Below are 25,584 nucleotides of genomic sequence, written 5' to 3' on the forward strand. Positions count from 1 at the left end.
CTCATAAAGAAACTAATGGCAGAAGCAGAGAAAACCAGAGCTGCCTATATTCATCTCTGTCCAGGATATGCATTGGTGGCCTCAAAGCAGTTTCTACATACCAAAGGATGACCTTATCTCATTCACAGTCCTCATCTGTGAAATGGGTACAATACTACAATATCATAGAGCTACAGTGATGTTCAAGTTAGATAATAAATATGAAAGGGCTTTGTTTTTTGGGTTTTTTTTGTTTTTGTTTTTGTTTTTTTAGGTGAGGCAATTGGGGTTAAGTGACTTGCCCAGGGTCACACAGCTGGTAAGTGTCAAGTGTCTGAGGCCGGATTTGAACTCAGGTAACTCCTGACGCCAGGGCCGGTGCTCTATCCACTGTGCCACCTAGATGCCCCATGAAGGGCTTTGTAAGCTATAAATCTCTTCACAAATATTAGTAATTAAGAATACAATAATCACTGATAGCTTCACTAGGACTTCTAGACACTCTATCTATATTCAAATAGCCATACTTATTAAAACACCTTTCTTCCAATTATTTTAAAGCACTGTACAGACCTTTCCCCTTCCAAGTGAAGTTTAATTCTCTCCTTTTTTTTTCTTTTTTAAAAAAATCATCTCTTTTACCACAGAAAGGAAACTAGACATGGAAATAATTATTCTAGAAGACTGTCTTACGGATCCTGCTGTGCAGGAAAGGTCTTAGGCACCTAAGATTAGCCATCTTGAGGATATGCTGAAGAGAAAGCAGTACAACATAATCTTATTTAACCTACTTACAAAATTCAGGAAAAATTTCTGAGACAATTAAATTAAAACAATTAATTAAGACTGTCAGAGCTGAAAGTGACCTCAGAGGTCATTTAGTACAACGTCTTGTTTTACAGACTTGGAAACTGAGGACCAGTGAAGTTAAGTGATGTCCTTAAGATCACAAAGCTAAGAGCAGGACAAGGATTAGAACCTAGGTTTCCTGTCTCCTGGACCAGTGTTTTCCATTGTACCATGCAGTCAGAATCACAGTAGAATGTGGTACATTCGCAGGAATCTTATAGAATACCTAAGCCAAACCCTTCATTTTACAGAAGAGGACCATGAAAAGAGAAGTGTCCTTTAAGGCTACACTACAGATCAGTAGCAGACTAAAATTAGAATCTGGGGTCTTCCTACTCTTTCTCCACTCAGTCAAGTAGCACTTATTCAGCAACAAGTTTAATGGCACCTATGGTGCCAGGCACCATCCCATGTCGCTACAGGATCATTAATTATTGCATAATGACAAAGAGTGATTCCATAGTAGAGGCCTTATATACAATGGCAGCTATTTAAATGAGGACTACAAAAGCTCAAATAACAAGCAAGATAGAAGGTAGTGACTAATCTGAAGAGACAATAGTTCAATATACTTTTTCAAGCTGGTTAAGGAATATTGCTTACCTGTCATAAGCGTCCTTTGAGGTCTCTGGCCAATTACACTTGGGAAGAATGTGATGAAACGGAGACTGTGGACCTTCAATTAAAACGAGTAATGAGTAAAGTTTTCAAAGCAAAACAAACCTTATAAAAAACAAAATAGGAATACTTTTAAACGAGAATTTGATATTTGTATCCTTAATTCTCAATGATTTGTGATCATAGGACTGGATTTTAGAACAGAAGGGACCTAAGTATTTATTCCTATTCTTTTTTAAAAATTTATTCCCTATGCCAAAGGGCGATAAAGCTGTCCATACCCTTTGACCCAGCAATACCACTTTTAGGTCTTTTTCCCAAAGAAATCATGGAAAGGGGAAAGGGACCCACATGTACAAAAATATTTATAGCTGCTCTTTATGTGGTAGCAAGGAATTGGAAGTTGAGGGGATGCCCATCAATTGGGGAATGGCTGGACAAGTTGTGGTATATGAATACAATGGAATACTATTGTGCTGTAAGAAACGATGAACAGGAGGAGTTCGGAGAAACCTGAGGGTCTTATGTGAGCTGATGATGAGTGAGATGAGCAGAACAGAAGAACATTGTACACAGTATCATCAACATTGAGTGTTGATCTACTGTGATGGACTATATTCTTCTCACCAATGCAATGGTACAGAAGAGTTCCAGGATGATGGAAGAGGATCTCCAAATTCCAAGAAAAAAAAAAACCGAAAAACTGTGGAGTATAGATGCTGAATGAACCATACTATTTTTTGTTTTTGGTGCTGTTGTTTTTTTCTATTTTGAGGTTTTTCATCATTGCTCTGATTTTTTCTCTTATAAACAGACTAATGCAGAAATAGGATTAATGTTATTATGTGTATATATATATATATATGTGTGTGTATAGATATCTATATCTATATGTATAGAGATATATAGATATAACCTATATCAGATTACTGCTGTCTAGTGGAGGGGAAGGAGGGAGGGAGGGAGAAGAATCTGAAATTGTAAAGCATGTATAAACAAAAGTTGAGAACTATCTTTACATGTAATGGAAAAAAAAATACCTTATAAGTAAAAAAAAAATTTATTCCCTATTCTAACAGCATCCTTATGAATGAGGATTGAAATGGAGGCCCAGAGAGTGAAGTAACTCACTCTTGTTGTCACCAAAGTAAGAAGTAGCAGAGCCTGCACTAAATCCAAGTTTCTTTAAATCCAAGCCACTTTTCCACTGTCTCACAATGAAAGAATTTTTAAAAATAATTTTCACAATGAAAGAATTTAAAAATAATTTCTTTTAATAATAAAATAAAAAAGAAATCTTCTCTATTGTTCTTTAGGATCACTTTGAACCTGAGTTAAATAGAGATGTAGAGTTCATCTGACCCGAATTTCTAAGTATTCTGTATGAAAGACATGCATTTTAAGCCCGGTAGCTGACCAATATACTCCACATTCACTTTTTTTTTTTTTTGACTGGGCAACTGGGGTTAAGTGACTTCCCAGGGTCACACAGCTAGTAAATGTTAAGTGTCTGAGGCTGAATTTGAACCCAGGTCCTCCTGAATCCAGGGCCAGTGTTCTATCCACAGTGTTCTATAGCTGCCCCTGACCAATACTCCACAAATGAGGCATGTCACAGAAGGAGTATGACACAAAACAAAACAGGGAAGCACACTGCAATCAATCAGACCCCCAGATGTCAGCAGGGAATGAACCTAGCTCCCTCCAGCCACCTACTTTGCTACCTTTTCCTGCTACCTTTTCTGGATAAAGGGCAGAGATATTCAGAAACAAGAGTGCTTCAGTGCAGACTGGCATAGCCAGGGTACCTGGGGACCACAGTGAGGCTTTAGCAGTGCTGCCAAGTCCACTTAAAATAATACCACTCATAGAAGATGACAATGGTGATTTCACAGAATGCAGACACTAGAAGAGACAGCAGCACACCAACTAGTTTAGAACCTTTGAGATTTCTTAGTTCAACAACCTCAAATTTAAGGGAAGAAACTGAAGCCCAGAAAGCAAAAGTGACTTGTCACTCTCATTGTAACAAAATATACTTAAGTATCCCAAGTCAGTGGAAAATACAGCAAATAAAATGTTGCTTAATTTTTTCATTAATGTTATGACTAAACATAATTATGTAGCTACAGAAGCAAAAAAAAAATAATGCCATGGCCTTCATTATTAAGATATTGAATGTAAACATGAGTTTTAGCTTGAATGAAATAATTTGCATATGGAGGCTGGGGAAGAGGGGTTTATAAATGATATAGTGGAAGAGCAGTGGGGGGTTCAAATCCAGGCTTAACTTCATACTAGTTAACTACAGGCAAGTTACTTCATCTCTATGAACCTCAGTTTTCTCATCATTAATAACACTTGCACTATCTTACCTTACATGTGAACAAAGTACTGGTAAATTATAAAAAACTACTGATATAAACGATTGTTATTAAAAGCCCAATGAGGGGCAGCTAGATGGTGCAGTGGAATAGAGCACTGGCCCTGGAGTCAGGAGTACCAGAGTTCAAATCCGGCCTCAGACACTTAACACTTACTAGCTGTGTGACCATGGGCAAGTCACTTAATCCCAATTGCCTCACTAAAAAAAAAAAAAAGCCCAATGGAATTTTCAAATAAATGGAATAGAATAACTAACTCACTGCAGCATTTCACAGAGTATAAATAACTTGATATTTCACATTTCCTAGGCCTTCCAGGTGCCTTCAGATAGGATGAAGGCAGAAACCAAAAGAAGCTTCGAGTTTGGAGCAGGTACACAAAAATGGGGCTTAGTCCCAGTTTTGAACTCTTCTTCTAATGAATATCTACTTTGATCCAAATATTAGAAGGCAGTGTGTGTCAGCATGAAACCACTGTATCTGCAGTTAGATAATCCGAATGCAAATTCTGAGCAAGACACTTCAGTCCTCTGGGTCCTAGTGTTCCTCATGGAGAAAATTAATGGGACTGCCCTGAAGAAGCTGTAAGGCCCCTTCTACTTCTAAATCTATGATCACATGATCACAAGACATGGCCTTGAGACAGCTTGGATCGAGTTGGTCTGAGATGTCCAAGAGCCACATCTTTCAAACAAGTTAATAACAAGGCTCCAGGGGCAGCTAGGTGGCACAGTGGATAAAGCACCAGCCTTGGAATCAGGAGGACCTGAGTTCAAATCGGGCTCAAACCCTTGATACTTACTAGCTGTGTGACCCTGGGCAAGTCACTTAACCCCAATTGTCCAGTAAAACAAACAAACAAACCAAACCAAACAAACAAACAAACAAAAAATAACAAGGCTCCAGGCACCCCAAGTCACTTAGCCCAGAAACCAAAGCCTTCAGCAAACTGACTTCACTTTGACCCTTGCACCTGGCCTCACACCTATCTCTTCTTCTCCTCAAGCATGTGGGGACTCTTCTTTTCCATCTCTGCTTGCTGACATCCCCCCAGACTTCCAGGCTCAGCTCAGGGATCACCCACTCCTCAGTCCCACCCATGATAGAAGGATTTTCCCCTCTTTTAATCTCATAACTTTCTGAATTCTCTTCTCATTTTACTTAGTATCTTCTATCCTGTTTCATGCGTATAGATGTTTTCTCTATCCTAATAAGACCATAAACTCAGCAAGGACAGGAATTCCTTTTTTTTGGTCTCTATATGTTTCTCCAGAAATTTCCTATACAATGCACAGAGAAAGATGCTTAATGTCTGTTGAATGAATAATGTTATAAAACGTTCCTCTAAGGAAATATGCCCTTAAGGAAACAGGTTTTCTTTATCGTGGTTATTAAGAGTTTTGATCTAATGGAAGGTTTGACTCCACTGGCATGCTGAACCTGGATTTTAAATCTATGTCTTCTTCCTCAAGCAACTACACTAAAAGTTCTGGTTTAAGAGATTTAATGGCAATGAATAGTTCCAAATACCCCCTCCCCTCCTCCCACCAAAGTTCTCTTCTTTAGTTACTCTCCTCCAACACAAGAGAACCATCAAGCATTGCAGCTTGACAGCCTGAGAGACCTTTGCTTTAAGATGGATCCTTTATGACTGGGTAGTTTTATGAAAAAGAAAGCTGTACAACTAAGAGGCAACATGGGGTGACAGAAAGAACACTGGCTTTGGAGTCAGATGCCTGGCCTTGAGTCTGTCTACCACTGCCCAGTCATAGGACCTTTGGGGCAAGTCCTTAAGTCTCTAAGCTTCAGTTTCCTCAGCTATAAACTGGGTAACAGTAATTATATTAACTCTTCTAGAGGGGTGTTATAAGGGTTGACTGAGATAAGTATAGGCAAACCAAAATCTAAATGTGAGTTATTATAAGTGTAGCAAATTTTATTCATGGCCCAAAGCCAATATTTGAATGATTATCTCCAAAATAAGAAAAAAAAAACCTGTGTGATCCCGGGCAAGTCATTTAACCCTATTTGCCTCGCAAAACAAACAAAACAAAACAAAACAAAAAAACACATTCAAGTTAAAAAGTTCCCTGCTATGCAGCTCCCAGGAATCTTGGTTCTTGGCTTGCTATTACTAGCAGCATTAATGTACTAACACAGTCAGGGCTGAATCCACTTAGACTCATAGAACATCAGAGTTGGAAGGGACCTAAGAGATCAAGGTGAGGAGATTAAAGTCCAAAAAAATGATTTTACTTGTCTGAGGTCACACAGCTAGAAAGTGGCAAAGCTCAGACTTAAAAACCAGGTCTAAACTCCAAGTCTAGTGATTTTCTCCACTGTCCCACATTGCCTTTCATTTTAGGGAACATTTCATCTAACCACTAAAAACCAAGCCTGCATCACACACAGCTGACCTGCTCCTCCACCTGGGACTTGTCTTCTACTTAGGACTTTGCTATCAGGGTTACTGGGAATGGGAGGGCAGCGAGCCCAAGACTCACTGTCAGACATGGCAGACACTTCGTCCTGAATGGCTAGGATCAGCTTGGCCTCTCTGGTCAGGTACTGGCAACGCCGCTCTTCGTGCTGCAGCACAATGGCGATCCGACGTGATAGGTTATGCAGGCAGTTTATCACAGAAGGGTCTGCATTGGCCTACAAGGTAAGAGAGTCACTGGATAAGAAGTTTATATACACACTGTATCTATAAATATAACAGGCATGTTTCAGATGTGTATATGAACACACATGAAGAGTGTGTTGCCTTAGTCTATATCCTAACTGGAGCACGGGGCTCAGGTCTCAGTAATACATTTTAGGAGAAACATTGACAAGCAGCAGCGTGTACAGAGAAGGGCAACCTGGCTGGTGATGGAACTTAAAATCATGCACGAGGATACACGGATCAATTGAAAAAATGGGGGGGCTGTGTGATATTAATCCTAAAGCAGACATAAGCGGGGCATAACCGAGGTCATAAAATATTTCAGGAATTCTCATGTGGGGAAAGGATGATTTCTTTTGTTTGGACCCAGAGGGAGGAACTAGATCCCGTGGAAGGGCTACACAGGGTCAGATCCCACTCAATAGAAGGAGAACGATTTTATGACTAGAGCTCCCTCAAAATGGAATGGGTTTCCTTGGTAGGTCATGAATTATCCAGCACCAGAGACCTTCCATTGGAGGCTGGCTAATCGTCTGTGAGGACGGGGTAAAGAGTCTTCTCACTTCAGTGATGGGTTGGCTATGACGGCCTCCAGGGTCCCTTTTAACTAGAAGCTTTTATAGGCAGCTGCCTGTGTGGGAAACTCTATATACCACAGGAAATAATTACAGAATTACAATGCAGCCCCTTGATAATGTTGGCATCAAGAAATAAGAGCCCGGAATGAGGCCTAATTACTTCTCATGCCATGGTTTTTATTTTACATAGTTATGATTGGAGGATATAATTTGACCTAGGAATGCATACAATGATAGGATATGTCATAAAAGGGATGTATTGTCTAATCAAATAGAAATTTCTCTAAATGTTCATTTTGAATATTTTGCTTTTCCATTAAAAGATACAATAGAGGTGACCTTGCCCTGGCTCAACCCAATTTTACCAAGACATAAATATGCCAACATGGTTTAGGACTATACCATATTTCCCACCAAAGTATGAGCAATAGCTATACTATAGTGGACTCTTAAGAGCTAGGTCCAAGTCCTAACTCTGCTACTTACCAGCTGTGCGACCTGGAACAAGTCCCTTCACTTCTTTTTTGTTTGTTTGTTTGTTTGTTTGTTTGTTTTTAATTTTTTTGGGGTGAGGCAATTGGGGTTAAGTGACTTGCCCAGGGTTACACAGCTAGTAAGTGGTAAGTGTCTGAGGCCGGATTTGAACTCAGGTCCCCCTGACTCCAGGCCAGTGCTCTATCCACTGTGCCACCTAGCTGCCCCAAGTTCCTTCACTTCTGAGCCTCAGTGTCCTCATTTGTAAAATGGAGGAAATGATGCTTGTACTACACTATAGGGTGTTGTGAACATAAATGAGATCACGTATATAAAGTGCTTGGTAAACCATAAAGCTAGACATATATGTCCGCTATTATTATTATCATTTCTCATTTGTAATCCCTGTGTATATTTTGCTTTTAAATGGTGGGTTATAGGTATCTCTCAGAGCTAAGAAATATTAGCAAAATCTATTTGCTGTCACTCATGAAAACCTGAAAACTATCAGCCATGTACATGCCAGGGTGGGTCATCTGCCCCAGGTCAGAGAGGGTGGAGACAGCAGCTGTTAGATGTTTGTGGAGATGTTTAAAGGACCATCAGGCTCTAGGATTAACTGATAAATGAGCAAACCATGACTTAGGCTTTCTGAAGGCCAAGAGTACCTGCTGAGTCACTGGGGGTTGGGGGGGTAGGGAGGGGGAAGGGAGGGATGAAGGAGGATGAATTCTGCTGATTGTAACATGTGGGGCCTTGTTTGCTCTGCAACAGTTGTTCAATCCTGTTTATTTGTCACAAGTGGCCATGTGCAATCCCCAAACACAGTATATCTTTCTAAGTCAGAACCAAATATTAATACAGAGAACCCAGCCATTCCCTTCTTTCACAGGAAGTTATTCTCTTTTATATAACTTTAAGGACATCCGTGATCCCAAACAGCATCAACCCACTTATGAAAACAGAGAATTATCAGGCTTATGACATTTCAAAATCTCAGAGGAAAGAAACATTACAAATTAGTCACCAGAAAAATTGTCAAGAATTACAAACAGGATACTATTTCTTTTGTTTTGGGTGCTGTTGTTTTTTTTTTTCTATTTTGAGGTTTTGCATTACTGCCCTGGTTTTTTCTTTTATAACAGGATTAATGTAGAAATAGGATTAATGTTATTATGGATATATATATGTGTGTGTATATATATATATATATATGTATATGTGTGTATATGTATATAGATATAACCTACATCAGATTACCTGCTGTCTAGGGGAGGGGGGGAGGGAGGGGAGGGAGGGGAGGGAGGGAGAAAAATCTGAAATTGTAAAGTTTGTATAAACAAAAGTGGAGAACTATCTTTACATGTAACGGAAAAAATAAAATACCTTATATGTAAAAAAAAAAAAAAGAAACTAAAAGGATGGGGGCAGCTAGGTGGCACAGTGGATAAAGCACTGGCCCCGGATTCAGGAGGACCTGAGTTTCAAATCGGGCCTCAGACACTTGACACTTACTAGCTATCTGACCCTGGGCAAGTCACTTAACCCTCATTGCCCTGCAAAACCAAAACAAAACAAAAACTAAAGGGATGCCTATCAAATAAGAAAAGGCTGAATAAATGGAGGTATATGAATATGATAGTATTTGTGAATATATGTATATATGACATGTAGAGAATAATGTGAATAGTATATGAATACTATTGTGCTGTGAGAAATAAGGAAATAGATAATTTCAAAGAGACATGGAAAGACTTGCATGAACTCACACAGAGTGAAATAAACAACTAGAAGAATAATTTATATATTATTAATATTATAAACATGAACAGTTTTGAAGAATGTTATAAACTGATGAAGAATGAGATGAGCAGAACCATTAAAACAGTTTATACAATAACCATAATATTGCGAAGATAAACAGCTTTGAAATCTGTAAGAATTAAGAACAATTAAAAGAGCATCCATAATTCCAATAGGCTATAATGAAACTTGCTACCCACCTCCTGACAGAAAATGGATAGATTTAGGACATAGAATGAAACATATTATTTGAAAACAGCTAATGAAAGGATTTGTTTTGCTTGACTATGCATATTTGTCACAAGGAATTTGTTTTTCTTTTCTCTTTTCTCCCCCAGTGAGGTGCTAGTAATGCTGGGGCGTGGGAAAGGGTATGAAAAGAAAACACATTTTTGTTAATTACAAAAAAACACTTTAAAAAGAAAAGCAAAGTGCACTAGGTGTGGAATGCTTCATGCATTTTCAGTTTAGGTCACTGTTGTTAGTTTTGCTTAATTGCTCTAGTTTGTTATAGGCTAGTTCTCACCTAGTGGAGTGATCTGGCGATTTTTATATTATAAAAACAAAACACATCAATAAAGCTTTAAAAAAAAAAGAATTACAAACAGGAACAGCAATTCACCCCCAAAGGGCATCATTACAGAGACCACCAGGCACTTCAATATTGAAATGGACATTATTTAGCAATAATCTGCTATGTACCTGGGGGTAACACTGCCATCATTAAACCCTCTTTTAGGAAATTTTTTCCCCATGTTATATGAATGGGAATAAACAGAACCTATTCTTTGCTTTATGGAACTTAGAAATAAGAATCTGAAAGACAAATCCAGTAGCCTCAAAATAAAATTAATATCTGGAAGAATCTAAAAAAATACCATAGCCGGTAAACCTGCACAGGAAAAAGTATACCTCACATTTTTCCCTTTGAATAATATACAAATAACAGTACATTTCTCAAACCCTTTAAAGGATTACAAAGAGCTTTCCTCACAAAAAATCTTATGAAGAGCATAGTGCAAGCATAAGCAACCACATCTAACAAATGAGGATGAGGAACCAGCCCAAAACACCAGGAGCAGACAGAGAGGAAAAGAACCAGGACAGAGCAGTGAAAGAGTGAGCATCAAGTAGGAGAGAATGTTACATTCATGAAAGGTGAAGCCCGAGACAAAAACAAGAGTGAACTAGAAAGAACAGTCTCAATAGAGTGAGAATGGATAGAGGCCAGAGACAGGAAAAGTGGAAGCAATGACACTGTGCTTTGTTTCTTTGTTTTTTGGCAGGGCAATGAGGGTTAAGTGACTTGCCCAGGGTCTCACAGCTAGTATATGTCAAGTGTCTAAGGCCGGATTTGAACTCAAGTCCTCCTGAATCCAGGGCTGGTGCTTTATCTACTGCACCACCTAGCTGCTCCCGATACTGTGCTTTAAGAGAAAGAGCACTGGACTTGGAGACAAGAGGCCTGGACTCTGTGTAACTCAGTTTCCTCAGCTGTAAAATGGAGATGATAATATTTAGACTACCAATCTCATAGGATTTTTGTAAGGAAAGTGATCATAGACTTTAAACTGCTATAGAAATGAGTGCCATCATCATCATTATTAGAAGCTTAGCAGTAAAGGTTAAATGCCCACCTCACTGGTGTTATAAGGGGCATAAAACTAAATACAAGGGCACATCTCCTATCGATTTATGATCAGTGGAATAATATCATTTTAAGGGTAAAATATTGAATCTTATGAATGTGAGCCTCCTTTAACTACAAATCACAGAATCTTTGAACTCAAAAAGGTCATTAGAGATCATTTGGTCCAGCTCCATCCTCAGGCAGGTGAACATCGAAAACACTGAGAAGACAAGGTTGTCCAGTCCATTAGTCCCTAAGGACTGAGACTTCAGACCCTCCCTTAGTCACTCATTTTAATCTCTCATTCACTTTAGCCTTAATGAGAAAGAAATCACAAATTCCCCTACTCCCAACAATTTGTATGTGATCATTTGAAAGATTAAAAAGACAACCTTACCCTTAATGCAAATACCACATTAAAGAGAATCATCGTCGGCATCTCTCTTTTTGGAGATGGATCTGTTTTGGACACCTGTAAAATAAACAGAAGTCTATTAAGAAAATGAAATTACTTTCAGGGAGCAATGAAAAAAAGATAGAGCTGGAGATAATCTGATGATGAATATGCCACAACAGAAGTTAAGGACAATGTCAAGACTACAGTGGAATGAGAGCTAGAGAGAGATCATTGGAACCAGCCCTGCTAACTGTGTCTGGACTATCCAATACCACCAGTATTTGTTGGGTAAATCTGTGGGTTTATGGGTCTGAGGTGGTACAGGAGAACTGAGCTCGGTTACAACAGCCACACTCCCATACTGCTAGAACCTCCCTGATTTTGGAGGTTGTTCCAGGGATACAAGGAATGCAACATAATCAAACAGTAAATGTGGTTCTGTTTTGTATTCCTACTGGTATTTTCAAAACACTAAGTATTACGCTATAAATGTACTACTCCTATAACAATAACAGCAAACCCACCCAATAGCTCAGTCCTCTATCCCACATTATATTTGTATAATACTTTATGTTTCTGTAGCACTTTTTTGTGCGTTATTTCATCTTTATGGAGGATATTATCTCCATTTTATAAAGAAACTGAGGATCACATAGGTTAAGGACTTTGCCCAAGGTCAAATGGCTAATGTAGTAAAGCCAGGCCTAGAATTGTAAGAGTCTTCAGGCTCCTAATTCAGGTCTTTGCCTCTTCACCATAGTGCCTCTCAAAAACACTTGGAATCACAGAATATTATGAGAAGGGACTTTGTAGATTATTTAGTCGAACCCCTCATTTTTAAATGAGGAAACTAAGACCCTGAGTAATTCCTCAAGTGACTTGTACACACATAGTTAAATAAATGGTTAGTGACCAAGCTGGAACTAGAACTCCCAGGCCTCTCCATTACACCACACTGCCATATCCAGGCCATTACAAGCATCATAATAATGTGGACGAATCTAGAGAAACAGGATCCCATGCAATAAAACCTGACATCTTTATTTAGAGTTTTACGTCTCGTACATTGAGAATAGTCAAAAATAACTGAATGGAAAAGTTTTTAAAAATAAGTTTTCTGGGGCAGCTAGTGGATAAAGCACTGGCCCTAGATTCAGGAGGACCTGAGTTCAAATCTAGCCTCAGACACTTCACACTTACTAGCTGTGTGACCCTGGGCAAGTCACTTAACCCTCATTGTCCTACCCCCCCCCCAAAAAAAAAGAAAAAAGAAAAGAAAAATAAGTTTTCTGCTTGAATACAAGTCTGGTATCAAAGCATCATAGAATTGGAGTTAGAAGGGGACCTTAGAGGCCAATGAGTTCAACCCATTCATTTTACAGACAAGCAAAAGTAGGAACAGAGCCATTAAGTGACTTGCCTAGCATCACACAGCTAGTAAGCATTTGAGGTACTATTCAAACCTGAGTCCACACACTTATTAAGTAATATATATTTTCTACACATGTCTTATGTTCTCTACTTCAACTGTAAACTCCAAGAGGGACAAGGATAATGTCTTATTTAAACTCAGTATCTTTCCTAACATAATAGGCAGTAGAGCTGTAGCTAGAGAACTCCCTTGGAATCAAAAGGCCCTCTGAACAAGTCACTTAACTTCTCAGTGCTCTAGGCAACTCTCTAAGACTTTAAGTTGCAGGAAAGATGCCAACCTGCATTGGCAGAGGGAGTTTCCTCACCTGTGAGTTAGTTACTTGTATCAGTGAAATTACAGGTCCAGTCTTTATCCAAGATATAAAATAGAGCATTGATATAAACATGTAAAACTAAACGCCATTCTCCTGAATAAATGGCCAAAGAGTAGGAATAGTTTTCAAAAAGTCAAATGCAAACAAATCACTAATAAGAGAAATGCAAATTAAGACAACTCTTCAGTTGTCTTTTCAGTGGAAAAGATGAAAAAACTCAGAATTGGTCAATGTTGGAAGAACCATGGGTAAACAGTCACACTAATACACTGTTGGTGGAGCTATGAATTGGTCCAACCATTCAAGAAAACTATATGGAATTATATGAAGAAAGCCAATAAACTTAATTCATATACTTTGATTCAACCATTGCACTACAGGGCATAAATCCAAAGGAGGTTAATAACAAAAACAAAGGTGCCACACATAATAAAATATTAGTAAAAGCACTTTGTGGTAGTGCAAAACTGGAAACATGAAAATCCATTGATTGGGGAATGGGTGAACAAACTGAGGTATGTAAATGTAATGGAATATTGTGTTGTAAGAAAGGAAAAAAATCCAAAAAATCCAAAGAAACCTAAGAAGATTAATCTGAACTGAACTGGAGAAAAGAACTTTACAAACAAATAAAAACAGTGATTGCAATAATGTAAACAAAAATGTTGTGAAATACAAATAAAATGCAATGCCAATCCTGGTCCCAGAGAAAAGCAAAGGAAACACCTGGTTCCTCTCTATAGAGAAAAGGCTTGCAGGTGTAAAATAATCCATATATTATCAGAGGAATTTTATTGATAGGGTTTTACATAAAATTTTCTTTTAATGAGAGATGAATCAATTGGATAAAGTGAGGCTGGGAAATGATTCTGATGTTTAAAAAGGGGACATAAATAAAATTTATTAATTGGGAAAAAAATTTAAACTGCGCCACAACAAAATAAACACATAAATAAAATATGAATTCACTGGGTCTTTTAAAAATGTAAATGGGATTTCTGGATCATTCTTACATTTTCCTTATCTCAATTATTTCCAGTTCGTGTTGCCACAAATAACTGAAATCTCACTATCATTCATAGTTTACAGGTATAGGGGATCAACTAGGTGGCGAAGTGGATAAAGCACTGGCTCTGGATCCAGGAGGACCTGAGTTCAAATCTGGCCTCAGACACTTGACACTAGCTGTGTGACTCTGAGCAAGTCACTTAACCCTAACTGCCCACCCCCCCCCCCCGCCCCCCCCCCCCCCCCCCCCCCCCCCCCCCCCCCCCGCCCCAAACCAACCAAACAAAAAAAAATTATTGAGTTTGTAGTTCTTCTATACCCTGCATTGGTCAAATCATATCTGGAGCATAGTTTACAGGTATAGTAAAAATGGAAGAAGGATGAAGGACATGGTCAAGACAATCCTTCAGGAAGGTAGAGATCATGTAGGAGAAAAACCAATGGCATTAGAATAATAAAACCTGGATTCAAATCATGTTTATGATTTACTAGCTGAGTGACTCTGGGCAAATCAATATACTGCTTAGACCACCTTCAACTTCTCACCTATAAAATAGAAATAATAATATTTACATGGGAATATTATTATACTATCAATCTCAGTTATTGTGAGGATCAAATAAGATAAGATACTTTGTAATTCATAAAACACTATAAAACTGTCAGCTATTATTAGTGCTACGATTGTGTAAAAGGTAGCAAAGAGGCACATTATACATAGCAGGTGGCATGATAAATGTTTACTAAATTTTCTACAACTCACCCTCAACCTGTATCTCTACTCCAACCCTTTATATCTGTGGTTCTGGACCATTAAACCACTATTTGCCCCTAAACAGAACAATTGGCATCTGTTGGGCAGATTTATTCTATGCATGGTCAACTTTAAAAAAATAAAACGGTCATTTTCATGAGCAAATGTTACCACAGGGTGGAAGAAGAGCTCTAGTTGGGCCATGGAAGGCTTTTATCACACATTGCCAGACAGAAGCAATGAAGCTTTTTGCTAAGAAAAGACCACTGTAAACAAAACACACCCTTTAGTTTTTTGAACCATCAAAGAAAGCTCATTCTCTTGGTAGAATTTCAGCAAAAGTTTTGATCAGATGGAGAAATGTGACACTTAGTGATCATTCCTTCACTCCTGCACACTTTCTGATGGGAGGTGGCCAATCATAGAAGCACAGAATTTAAGAACAGGAGGGAGCCTTAAAGATCACAGGCCAAGGAGCTTAATTCTTTTTGGCAGTCTAGTGAAACCTATGAGCCCCATTTCAGAAAAAGGTTTTAAAATGAATTAAATAAAAACCAATTATATTGAAATAGATCAAAATAATAAAAAACAAGTTCAAGGGCCTCAGATTAAGGACCCCTGATCTAGACCAATCCCCTCATTGTATAAACAGAGAAACTAGGGACCAGAGAGAAGAAATAACTTGCCCAAAGTTGCAACTATTAATAGAAAAATTGAGACTAGACTCTAAGTTTCCTGACTCTGAGTCCAATAAATGCCCAGACCCTTTTAACTTTACTCAGCTCACATGACCCTTAAATAAAAGCAGAGCAAAAGAAAGATGGGATTTTTCTGGAGAACAATTTGGAACTATGCCCAAAGGGCTATAGGGCTGCGCATAACCTTTGACCCAGTAATACCACTACTAGGTCTGTGTCCCAAAGAGATCATAGATCAGGGAAAAGGAGCCACATGCACAAAAATATTTATAGCAGCTCTCTTTGTGGTGGCAAAGAATTGGAAATCGAGGGAATGCCAATCAATTGGGGAATGACTGAACAAGTTGTGGTATATGGATGTAATGGAATACTATTGTGCTGTAAGAAATAATGAGCAGGCAGATTTCAGAAAAACCTGGAAAGACTTAAGTGGACTGATGCTGAGTGAAGTGAGCAGAACAAGGAGAACATTGTATACAGTAACAGCAACATTGTGTGATGATCAACTATGATAGACTTGGCTCTTCTCATCAGTGAAATAATCCAAGACAATTCCAAAGGACTCATGATGGAAAATGTTCTCCACATCCAGAAAAAAGAACTGTGGATTCTGAATGCAGATTGAACCATATTGTTTCTACTTTTTGGTTGTTTTTTTTTTTCTTTTTTGAGGTTTTCCCCTTGTGTTCCGATTCTTCTTTCACAACATGACTAATGCAGAAAATATGTTTAATGTGATTGTACATATATAACCTATATCAGATTGCTTTCTGTCTTGGGGAGGGGGGAGGGAAGGGAGGGAGGGAGAAAAATCTGGAACTAAAACATCTTATGAAAACAAATGTTGAAAACTATCTTTATGTGTAACTGCAAAATAATAAAATCCTTTTATGATAAAAAAGTAAATAGAAGAAAAATGGTAAGTTAGGATTTCATTAAGGAATGATTATTAAAGGAGAGGTTAAAATCAGCAAAAAAAGAAAAAGAAAGATGGGATTAAGATAACCAAATTGAAGATGATCCCCAGGGTCAGAAATTGGGGTTATTAAATGACTTCTACTAGGTTAAATTTTTAACTTCTCCAGGGCCTTACATAGAGCTTTGTAAATAGTGTTTAATAAATATCTGTTGAAATAAATTAACAATGAACCGCGTGATCTTTACAACTAACTGATTTTTGATGCTGAAAATAAATGTGTTGGGGTTTTTTTGGTTTTTTTGTCTTTTTGAGGTAAGGCAATTGGGGTTAAGTGACTTGCCCAGGGTCACACAGCTAGTAAGTGTTAAGTGTCTGAGGCTGGATTTGAACTCAGGTACTCCTGACTCCAGGGCCGGTGCTCTATCCACTGCACCACCTAGCTGCCCCTAATGTGGTTTATTTTTAATTCCTAAAACACTGGGTTCTGACTTTTCATTTGCAGGTTGGGTTATAAAAACGTTTTTCTAATAAGTAACATTTATTTAAATTCTCATCATTGCTTATAGGAGTATGGTCTCCTAATAATAAGAGGAATGCAAATGAAAACAAGTAATGTTCTACTTCACAATCAACAAACAGGCAAAGATAAAATAAGAGAATAGCAAATGTTGGAGGGACTGTGGAAATACAGGCATACAAATACTTTATTGGTGAAGCTATGAATTGGTGCAACCTTTCTGGAAATTTGGAATGCTAATAAAGCAACTAAAATGTCCCTACCCTTTGATCTGCAGCTCCCACTACTAGGAATTTACTCCAGGAGGTCAATGATAAAAAGAAAGATCCCAAAACACAAAAATATTTATAGCAGCAATTTCTGTGGTAGTAAAGAATCAGAAACAAAGTAAATGTCCATCATTTGGGGACAGGCTAATAAAATTGTGATGCATTAATATGGTGGAATATTACTGTGATATGGGGAATGATGACTATGAAGAAACATGGGAAGACACATAAACTGATATAAAGTGAGCAGAACTAGGTAAACAAAGACTACAACAAAAAATCAAAACAGAATGCTGTGAAATTCTGATGAAGCTGCCTCAGAAATATGAGAATACACCTCCTTCCCTTTCTTGCAGAGGTGGAGGACTATGAATGTGGAACTGTGAACTTGGCTGTTCTGTTGGTTAGCTTTGCTGAACTGTTTGGTTTTTTCTCTTTTTCTCTTTTTATTTTTTTTAAATAAGAAATGGCTCTTTGGGAAAGAGAGAAGGAAGAAATATCAGGAAATGAAGCTGATTTAAAAACAAACTATACCAATAAAATTAGGGTGTTTTTTTTTAAAGTATGGTTTCTCAAGTAGACTGAACTGGAGAGTTCAGGATACCTGGATTCAAAGTTTCAGTTCTGCTTTTTGGGGTATTCTTTGTTAAGTCACCTAACCTCTGTGGGCTTTAGATTTGTCACTGGTAAAGTGAGGGATTACATTACCATTCACAGAGGTGGCTTTAGAATGTTCTGAATAACTAGAAGAATGATATAGCTATATCACCTATTTATATATTTATTTATTTGTTTGCCTATCTATCTGTATGTCTGTCTGATGATCTATCTATCTATCTATCTATCTATCTATCTATCTATCTATCTATCTATCTATCTATCTATCCATCCATCCATCCATCCATCCATCCATCCATCCATTTATTTTGACATAACTACATTAGACCCCATCTTTAATGATCCTGTATGCTGTTGACCATACCTGTCCCAGGGCATGTTGCAGAAGTGTAGGGTGACCAACAAAGCGTACGTTATCAATCTTCAGCTCAAATTTCTGACCACACATGTCAGACTTAGTTGCCAAAATCGTTGCTAGAATAACATCTGAAAATCTTCAAAAAGAAGTAAAATGGAAAAAATTATAATGGAAATTAATAGCACCATAACCCCAAACTGCTTCCAAAGGAAAAGGCAGATAATATTAAACTGGAGTTTCATTTAGTTTTTATTTTATTAGAGTTCCAATTAAATCTCCCAATTGTTAACCTCATTGATTTCTAACAATCCATCTTTTTAAAGCACTTCCCTGAAATTACATATTTCAAATCACCACAATTATAAGATGAAAGGTGCCAAGAAGCAAAGATTGTAGGCACATGCTGCCATTTCATGACATGCTCTGTGAAGTACAGGAGAGAAATATAAGTTGCAGTTTGCTTTTTTTTTTTTTAAGGTAAAAAAAAATATTTGGAGGTAGCCACTGCCTTGCTAGAGCTACATGTTAATACATGTACTAAGCGATTATTGACTGATGCAGCCTGGTGCTCAAGCAAATAAAGAACAGGTATTAGCCACTATGGGATTTTCATAATTAAAAAAATATATAAATATCGAAACCTCCTTTTACCTGCAGCAAATACTCAACTAAATCAGTAAAGTTCAGCATTCCTGAATGAAACTATAAACATATTAAGGATTAATTTTTTTCTTTACAAATGGTTAAATATTCCTTATGTAATAAGAGTATTTTAACTTTATTATTTTATTATTTTTATTATTAGCTTGTTATTTTATTATTTTGGAAGAAACAATATATATGTGTGTATCTATACATACATGTACATATGTCAATACATGTTATGTTTGGATGTGTATATATTTCTTAATATTGTATGTAATATTTATGTCTTAATATGTATGTCACTCTCCCCCAATTTCCTAATGCAAGGATTACAGATAACACAGTATCACTGAAAGAAATAAGGGTGGCTTATGGGTGTGTCAACTACATTCTTTTATCTCCTGTAGCCCAGACCTCTGAAAAAAACCTAGGTCTTAAAAATAGGAATGTATCTTTGTATAATTTTTAAAAAGAATTTAAAAAATAATAATCTTGTCAGCAAAAACCTCTGTAGTTTTTATTAGTTAGGTGAAAATCTCAATATATGAAATTGGTTTTAATAAGGCCAAGTGTATTTTTGTTTATTTTGAAATACTAAGGTCATACTGTTCTGGGGAAGCCAAATGTAATATTGGAAAGAACCTCAGGTTTATATTGTCTAGTTTTACAGTGCTAGGCATCTGAATCATCAGAAATGAATTATTATAGAATCCATTTTTAAAGATCAACACAATACTTTTGGTAAAATCTTTAATCACTGCAGAAGGGACCTTAGAATTCATCTAATCCAATATTCTCATTTTGCATGTAAGGAAACTGAGGTAAGAGAGGTTAAGTGGCTAGCCTAAAGCCACACAGATAATAAGTGAAAGACTCAGAACTTGAACCCAGGCCTTCTGACTCCAAACCCAGCAGGGTATACCATTGTACCTCTACGGCCTCAAAAAGCAGTTCTGTCTACACTTCCTCTTGCTAAACACTAAGCAAACTGTTTTTATGGTAGAAAAATCAATCTATTTTTGTTGTTTGTTTTTTTTTTTTTGCAGGGCAATGAGGGTTAAGTGACTTGCCCAGGGTCACACAACTAGTAAGTGTCAAGTGTATGAGGCCGGATTTGAACTCAGGTCCTCCTGAATCCAGGGCCAGTGCTCTATCCATTGTGCCACCTAGCTGCCCCAGAAAAATCAATCTTCTAGTAGCTTAATGGATAGCTAACACCATGATTTTCCCCCTTGTTTTGGAAACTGAGGTTCTATTTAGTCTGGACCATTTCTTTAGGTCAAATACTTTACAATAAAAAAGATTCTCAAACACTAAGCCAATAACTCATTTATTTTAAGCAAACTTCTATACAATCTGGACAATTCTCAATGTGTATATAATGTGATTTCACTCATATTCAGTAGAACCTCCCTACAGATGAATAACATACTGAAAGAAATGTTGCAAGCAGAACAACTGTTCAAAAATTCTTTTCATATTCAGGTCACTCCTGTTCTGGTCTGCAGCAGAACAGGCCTAAAAAGTTTTCAAGGACCTTTAGGAGACTAGATTGGTTCTGGAAGCCCTAAAAGTTTAGGTTTCCTGATGGCAGGCCTAAAGTTGTCTGAGTGATCCTGAGTGATCCAAATGAATTGCCCATTGGGTTCACTAGAATGATGTAACATACAATTAAGCACTAACATCTGTTTCTTTCATGGTCAAATGACTAGAGACACATTTTCTACTTGAAAATACTGAGTCTTTGGATATGTAAAAAAAAAAAAGTGGAAACTTACAGAGGAATTAAGTAAACCCCTTTCAGGGTCAGAAAGACTGAAGGGTACTTGGCCATTCTGTGCAAATTTCTACTACCTGGGATATAACATAGTGCCTGGTACCTAGTAAGCACTTAATAAATACATGTTGACTGATTCTTGTTGGCTATTGTCCAACACTTTAATGAAAAGTTCCTGTCTTGGATCAGGGCAAAATAACTAAAAACTTTAATGAAAGTTCCCATCTTGAATCAGGGCAAAACAACAACAATCAATTGTATAGGCGTTACATTTTACAAAGCACTTTTCTCATAACAACCCTGTGAGGTGGGTGGTATTATTATTCTCCTCTCCATTTCAGAGATGAGGAAATTAAGGCCCAGAGGGCCCACAGGGCTAGAGAAAGGTGTTATGTGATTAAAAAAAAAATGCCATAAATGGATGTACTTTTAGTAGAGATAGAGTTTAGGTACTAGAAACTAGTCAAATATTAATCCTGTGCAAGTGAATAACCTCTTTTCTCTACCACCAGGTGGCATGGGGAAGATAGGGTAAGAGGCTAATAAAATAAACTCCACCTCATTCCAGAAAGTTCTTTTTGAAAAATTGTGCTAGCTAGGCAAAATTTTGCAAGAAGAACTAGGGTCTTGAATATAGGGAGAGACTTAACCCAAATAAATTCTTAGCTTTTTCATAAAGACTATTATCTTCTACCCTTAAATGAACGAGTAAAATCAGCTTCTCTTCAGCAACTGGATTTAGTTAATTATTTCCAAAATTTAAAATGAACCAGATATAAATGTAAAAGAAGATCCTGGGCTTTTAAGAGTAAAACCACACCTCATCCAGGCCAACTTCTATAAACCCAACACTGTGTCTATTAGGTACAATCGATATATTTGAAAAGCCTAAAAAAGGGAGTTTTCCCCAAAGACTAGATGGAAGCAAAATGGGTCTTGCAGGGGGACATTACTCTCTTTAATGTATACAAGATAAATCATTTTCAAGACCCTATTTTATTTTTACAAAAAAATTTTTTGGGTGGGGCGATGAGGGTCACACAGCTAGTAAGCATCAAGTATCTGAGGCAGAATTTGAACTCAGGTCCTCCTGAATCCAGGGCTGGTGCTTTATCCACTGTGCCACCTAGCTGCCCCCTATAACATAATTATTGACAATAAAACCTGATATCAATATTCATCCATAATTTGTCAGAAAGGATTGGTAAAGGGTTTCAATGTGGTTAAAGCTAAGCCCTGTCCTGAAAATCTTCCCTTGTATTCACCTGAGCTCTCCTGGAAATACACAATAGCTAAACACCTCAGGGCTCAGAAGAGAAAAGAATTTGGGTAGGAGGAAAGCAGAGAAATGTTAGCAGGTCCTTGGTAACTCCTTTGGGGAGGCCTCAGCACAGAGCATCAGAGTGACGGCTACTGTTGTTTCGTTAGTTCATTGATCAACATCAAGTGAAAATCAGAAATTAAGCACAATTATAAAGAGAAGAGGAAGCATGAGGCAAAAAGACAGTATAGAATGCTTTGGTCTTACCCTGCAACCAATTGTTCATCAGTTAGAGGACATTGCTCGCTGAAATGGGAATATGACCATCAACACCAAACAAAAATACAATAGAAGAATAAACCATGAAAAGTAATGTGAGGTTGTTTTGGCTTTTATTTTTAAAGACAGTATTAAAAACTGGAAGATGTACCAAATTGTTAGAGGTTAATTGCTGTAAAGCAAAGATAAACAGTTGATGAGGGAAGAAACTACTGTATTATTTAAAAAAAAACAAAAAGCATTACCCACTTTCAAAAACAAGGCTTACAAATTGTCTTCCTTTCTGTAAGTGTATCACCACCCATCTACCCACCCCAAAAGCCCCAGTTTTCATATTTGGGAGGCAGGGCAGTAATAAATGAGAAGGGTAAAGTGCAAAATTAGTCTCAATTCCTCTGAGCTTGATTTCTTCATTTAAATGTAGCAACCACACCCAATCTCTAGCAATATAAGCCTCTCTTTTTGAAGCCCTTCACTACCTATAATATATTTGTAGTCCATCTCATCTAAAGTTACTTAAGGAAGATACTCCAAAACCTCAGCTTCTAAAAGAAGAAACATCTGATATTAAAAACATATAGCAACAGAAAACATGCCTAACAAAATTCTCAGGATTATGTATCTCTGAATTTTTCTATTCTAAATCTGTCAGTGAGGAAAAACTTACAAATAATAATAGTGGTTGGCAATCGTATAGCTTACAAAAACTTTACACACATTATTTCATCTGAGGCTCATGATAATCCTGTGACATTACCCTCATTTTATGGATAAAGAACCTGACACTCAAAGAGATGAAGTATAAGAGGTACATGCTATAGGATAAAGAGCTCTAGCTGGAAAATCAAGAAGAGGGTTCAACTCTTGGCTCTGGCACTAACATCTGGTATGAGCTTGAGCAAGTCACTCCATCACTCTGGTTTCAGTTTCTATATCTGCACAATGAGGGTGTTCAATTAGATCAACTCTGGGGCAGCTAGGTGGCGCAGTGGATAAAGCACCGGCCCTGGATTCAGGAGTACCTGAGTTCAAATCCGACCTCAGACACTCGACACTTACTAGCTGTGTGACCCTGGGCAAGTCACTTAACCCCCATTGCCCCACAAAAAACAAACAAACAAAAAACCAATTAGATCAACTCTAAAATCTCATCTATTTCTGACATTCTAGATTTTTTTTTTTGTAGGGGCAGGGAGGGGGGGGGGGTGAAGCCGACCTGTGAGTCCACTGGTCTAGGAAACTCTGTTAGAAGAGCTATATGAAATAGCAAGGCTGAACCACAAAAAGGTAGAGGAAACTCCCTCTGCCACCGCAGGAAAACCTGCTGACTACATGGCCCCGAACAAGTCACTGAACCTCAGTATTACAAGAAACTTCCTAAGACTATGAGCTATGGAACAGGTGTCAATCTGAAAAATTCTAGAATGAGTATATAATTCTCTGTCAGTCACCTGTTAAGTGACAAAGCTGTGATCTGCACCTAGACCTTACCCCAAATACAATGTTCTCCACAGCACAAAGCTGTTTTCCATGGGAGGACACTGACTCAAAAAATGAGGGGTCTACAGAAGACTCGAAAGATCTGCAAAACTCCACAGTAGTGCCTAGGAGACAATGAGTGTGCAACAAATGTATGTTGAATGAATGAATCAACTGGGCAATCCCCAAACTAAACAAATAAGGAGGGGAAGAGTTTGAGATACTATAGCGTTATTGACTATAGTAGTTTGTCCCTAGGGCACCTACAGTTTCCCTCTTCCAGCTCAAATGCAAATTAGCCAATAGAAAAAGAAAAGAAAAAATGTTTGAAAGCTTCTGAAACTTTTCCTGACTTTGGACAGCTGATATAGAAAACTAAAATCAAAGTGAAAGTTATATTCTTACCACTATACACTATCATGTTGTAACAAATAAGATTGTTTTGGTTCAGTCTCACTGCTTTACATAGATCTTTTAACATGGAAAACCACAACAACAATAGGCTTGAAGATAAAGAGCTGTGCACACCACAGAAGAGAAATGTACAGTCTAAGGATCTCCAATTTCAGAGGCGCTCATGCTTTATCTCATCAGGCCTCGCAGTGTCGAGAATTATCTCCATTCAAGGGTGAAAGGGTGTGACATAAAACACTGGAATCATCAAGTCCACAGTGTTCCAAGAAAACATTCAGTCTGAGAGAGGAATCCTGATCCCTAAGATCACAGAGGAAAATTGGGGACAGGGGTAGGATTAGAATCTAGACCTCTAACACAACTAAGTTGTTTATCATATCACAGGATCATAGAGTTAGAGTTGGAAAGGACCTTAGAGGTCATCCAGTCTAATCCTGCCTCCTTTTTTTTTTTTTTAAACAGGTGAAGAAATTGGGGTCCAGAGAGTTTAAATAACTTGTCCAAGATCACAAAGGTAATTAATTAACAATAGAGATCTTGACTCAAAATTCATCATGTCTAAAATGGAATGGTCCATACTGTGATGGACTATATTCTTCTCACCAATGCAATGGTACAGAAGAGTTCCAGGGAACTCATGATAGAAGAGGATCTCCAAATCCAAGAAAAAAAAAGAAAGAAAGAACTGTGGAGTATAGATGCTGATTGAATCATATTATTTCTTTTGTTTTGGGTGCTGTTTTTTTTTTTTTGAGGTTTTGCATCACTGCTCTGATTCTTTCTCTTGTAACAGGATTAATGCAGAAATAGGATTAATGTTATTATGTGTATATATATATATATATGTGTGTGTATATATATATATCTATATGTATATGTATAGAGATATATAGATATAACCTATATCAGATTACCTGCTGTCTAGGGGAGGGGGGGAGGGAGGGGAGGGAGGGAGAAAAATCTGAAATTGTAAAGCATGTATAAACAAAAGTTGAGAACTATCTTTACATGTAACGGAAAAAAAATAAAATACCTCATACATTAAAGAGAAAAAATAAATCAATAAATAAATAAATAAAATGGAATGGTCCAAACAGAAATTGATTAATTTTTACATTAAATCTACCCTTCTTTGCATTAAACCTACCATTAAGCTTTCAGTGAGTGCTATTTAATACTTAAAAGTCAACAAAACCGCTTTGCAGGCTGACAGTTTCAATAAGCTAAGCCCAAATATTTCTAACAGGGCCACTCACTAGAAACACTGTCCAAACTTTTAGGCATGTTGTTGCAGAGTTCCTCCAGATGGCCCTGTCTTCCAAAACTGCCAGGCACCTCCTTACAAATATTTACTATTCATTTCTGATGCCCATAATACATTTGGAAAGTGTTTTGACAGGGAAAAGTGATGAAAATTAGCTTGAAAACTAAATCAATTTGGTTGGTATGGCATTGTAAAA

The 25,584-nt window shown here is 37.5% G+C and overlaps 1 protein-coding gene across 1 annotated transcript in view; it reads right to left on the reverse strand.

The window, feature by feature from the left end:
- NPRL3 (NPR3 like, GATOR1 complex subunit) overlaps positions 1–25,584 on the reverse strand; it is an 89,243-nt gene that overhangs the window by 54,242 nt on the left and 9,417 nt on the right. Inside the window, 5 exon segments of the mRNA XM_043962860.1 lie at positions 1,432–1,504; positions 6,335–6,488; positions 11,381–11,455; positions 18,276–18,405; positions 22,220–22,258. Coding sequence (XP_043818795.1) covers positions 1,432–1,504; positions 6,335–6,488; positions 11,381–11,455; positions 18,276–18,405; positions 22,220–22,258 — 471 coding nt within the window.

This window comes from Dromiciops gliroides, chromosome 1 (assembly GCF_019393635.1).
Source record: "Dromiciops gliroides isolate mDroGli1 chromosome 1, mDroGli1.pri, whole genome shotgun sequence".
In the NCBI taxonomy this organism is placed as follows: domain Eukaryota; kingdom Metazoa; phylum Chordata; class Mammalia; order Microbiotheria; family Microbiotheriidae; genus Dromiciops; species Dromiciops gliroides.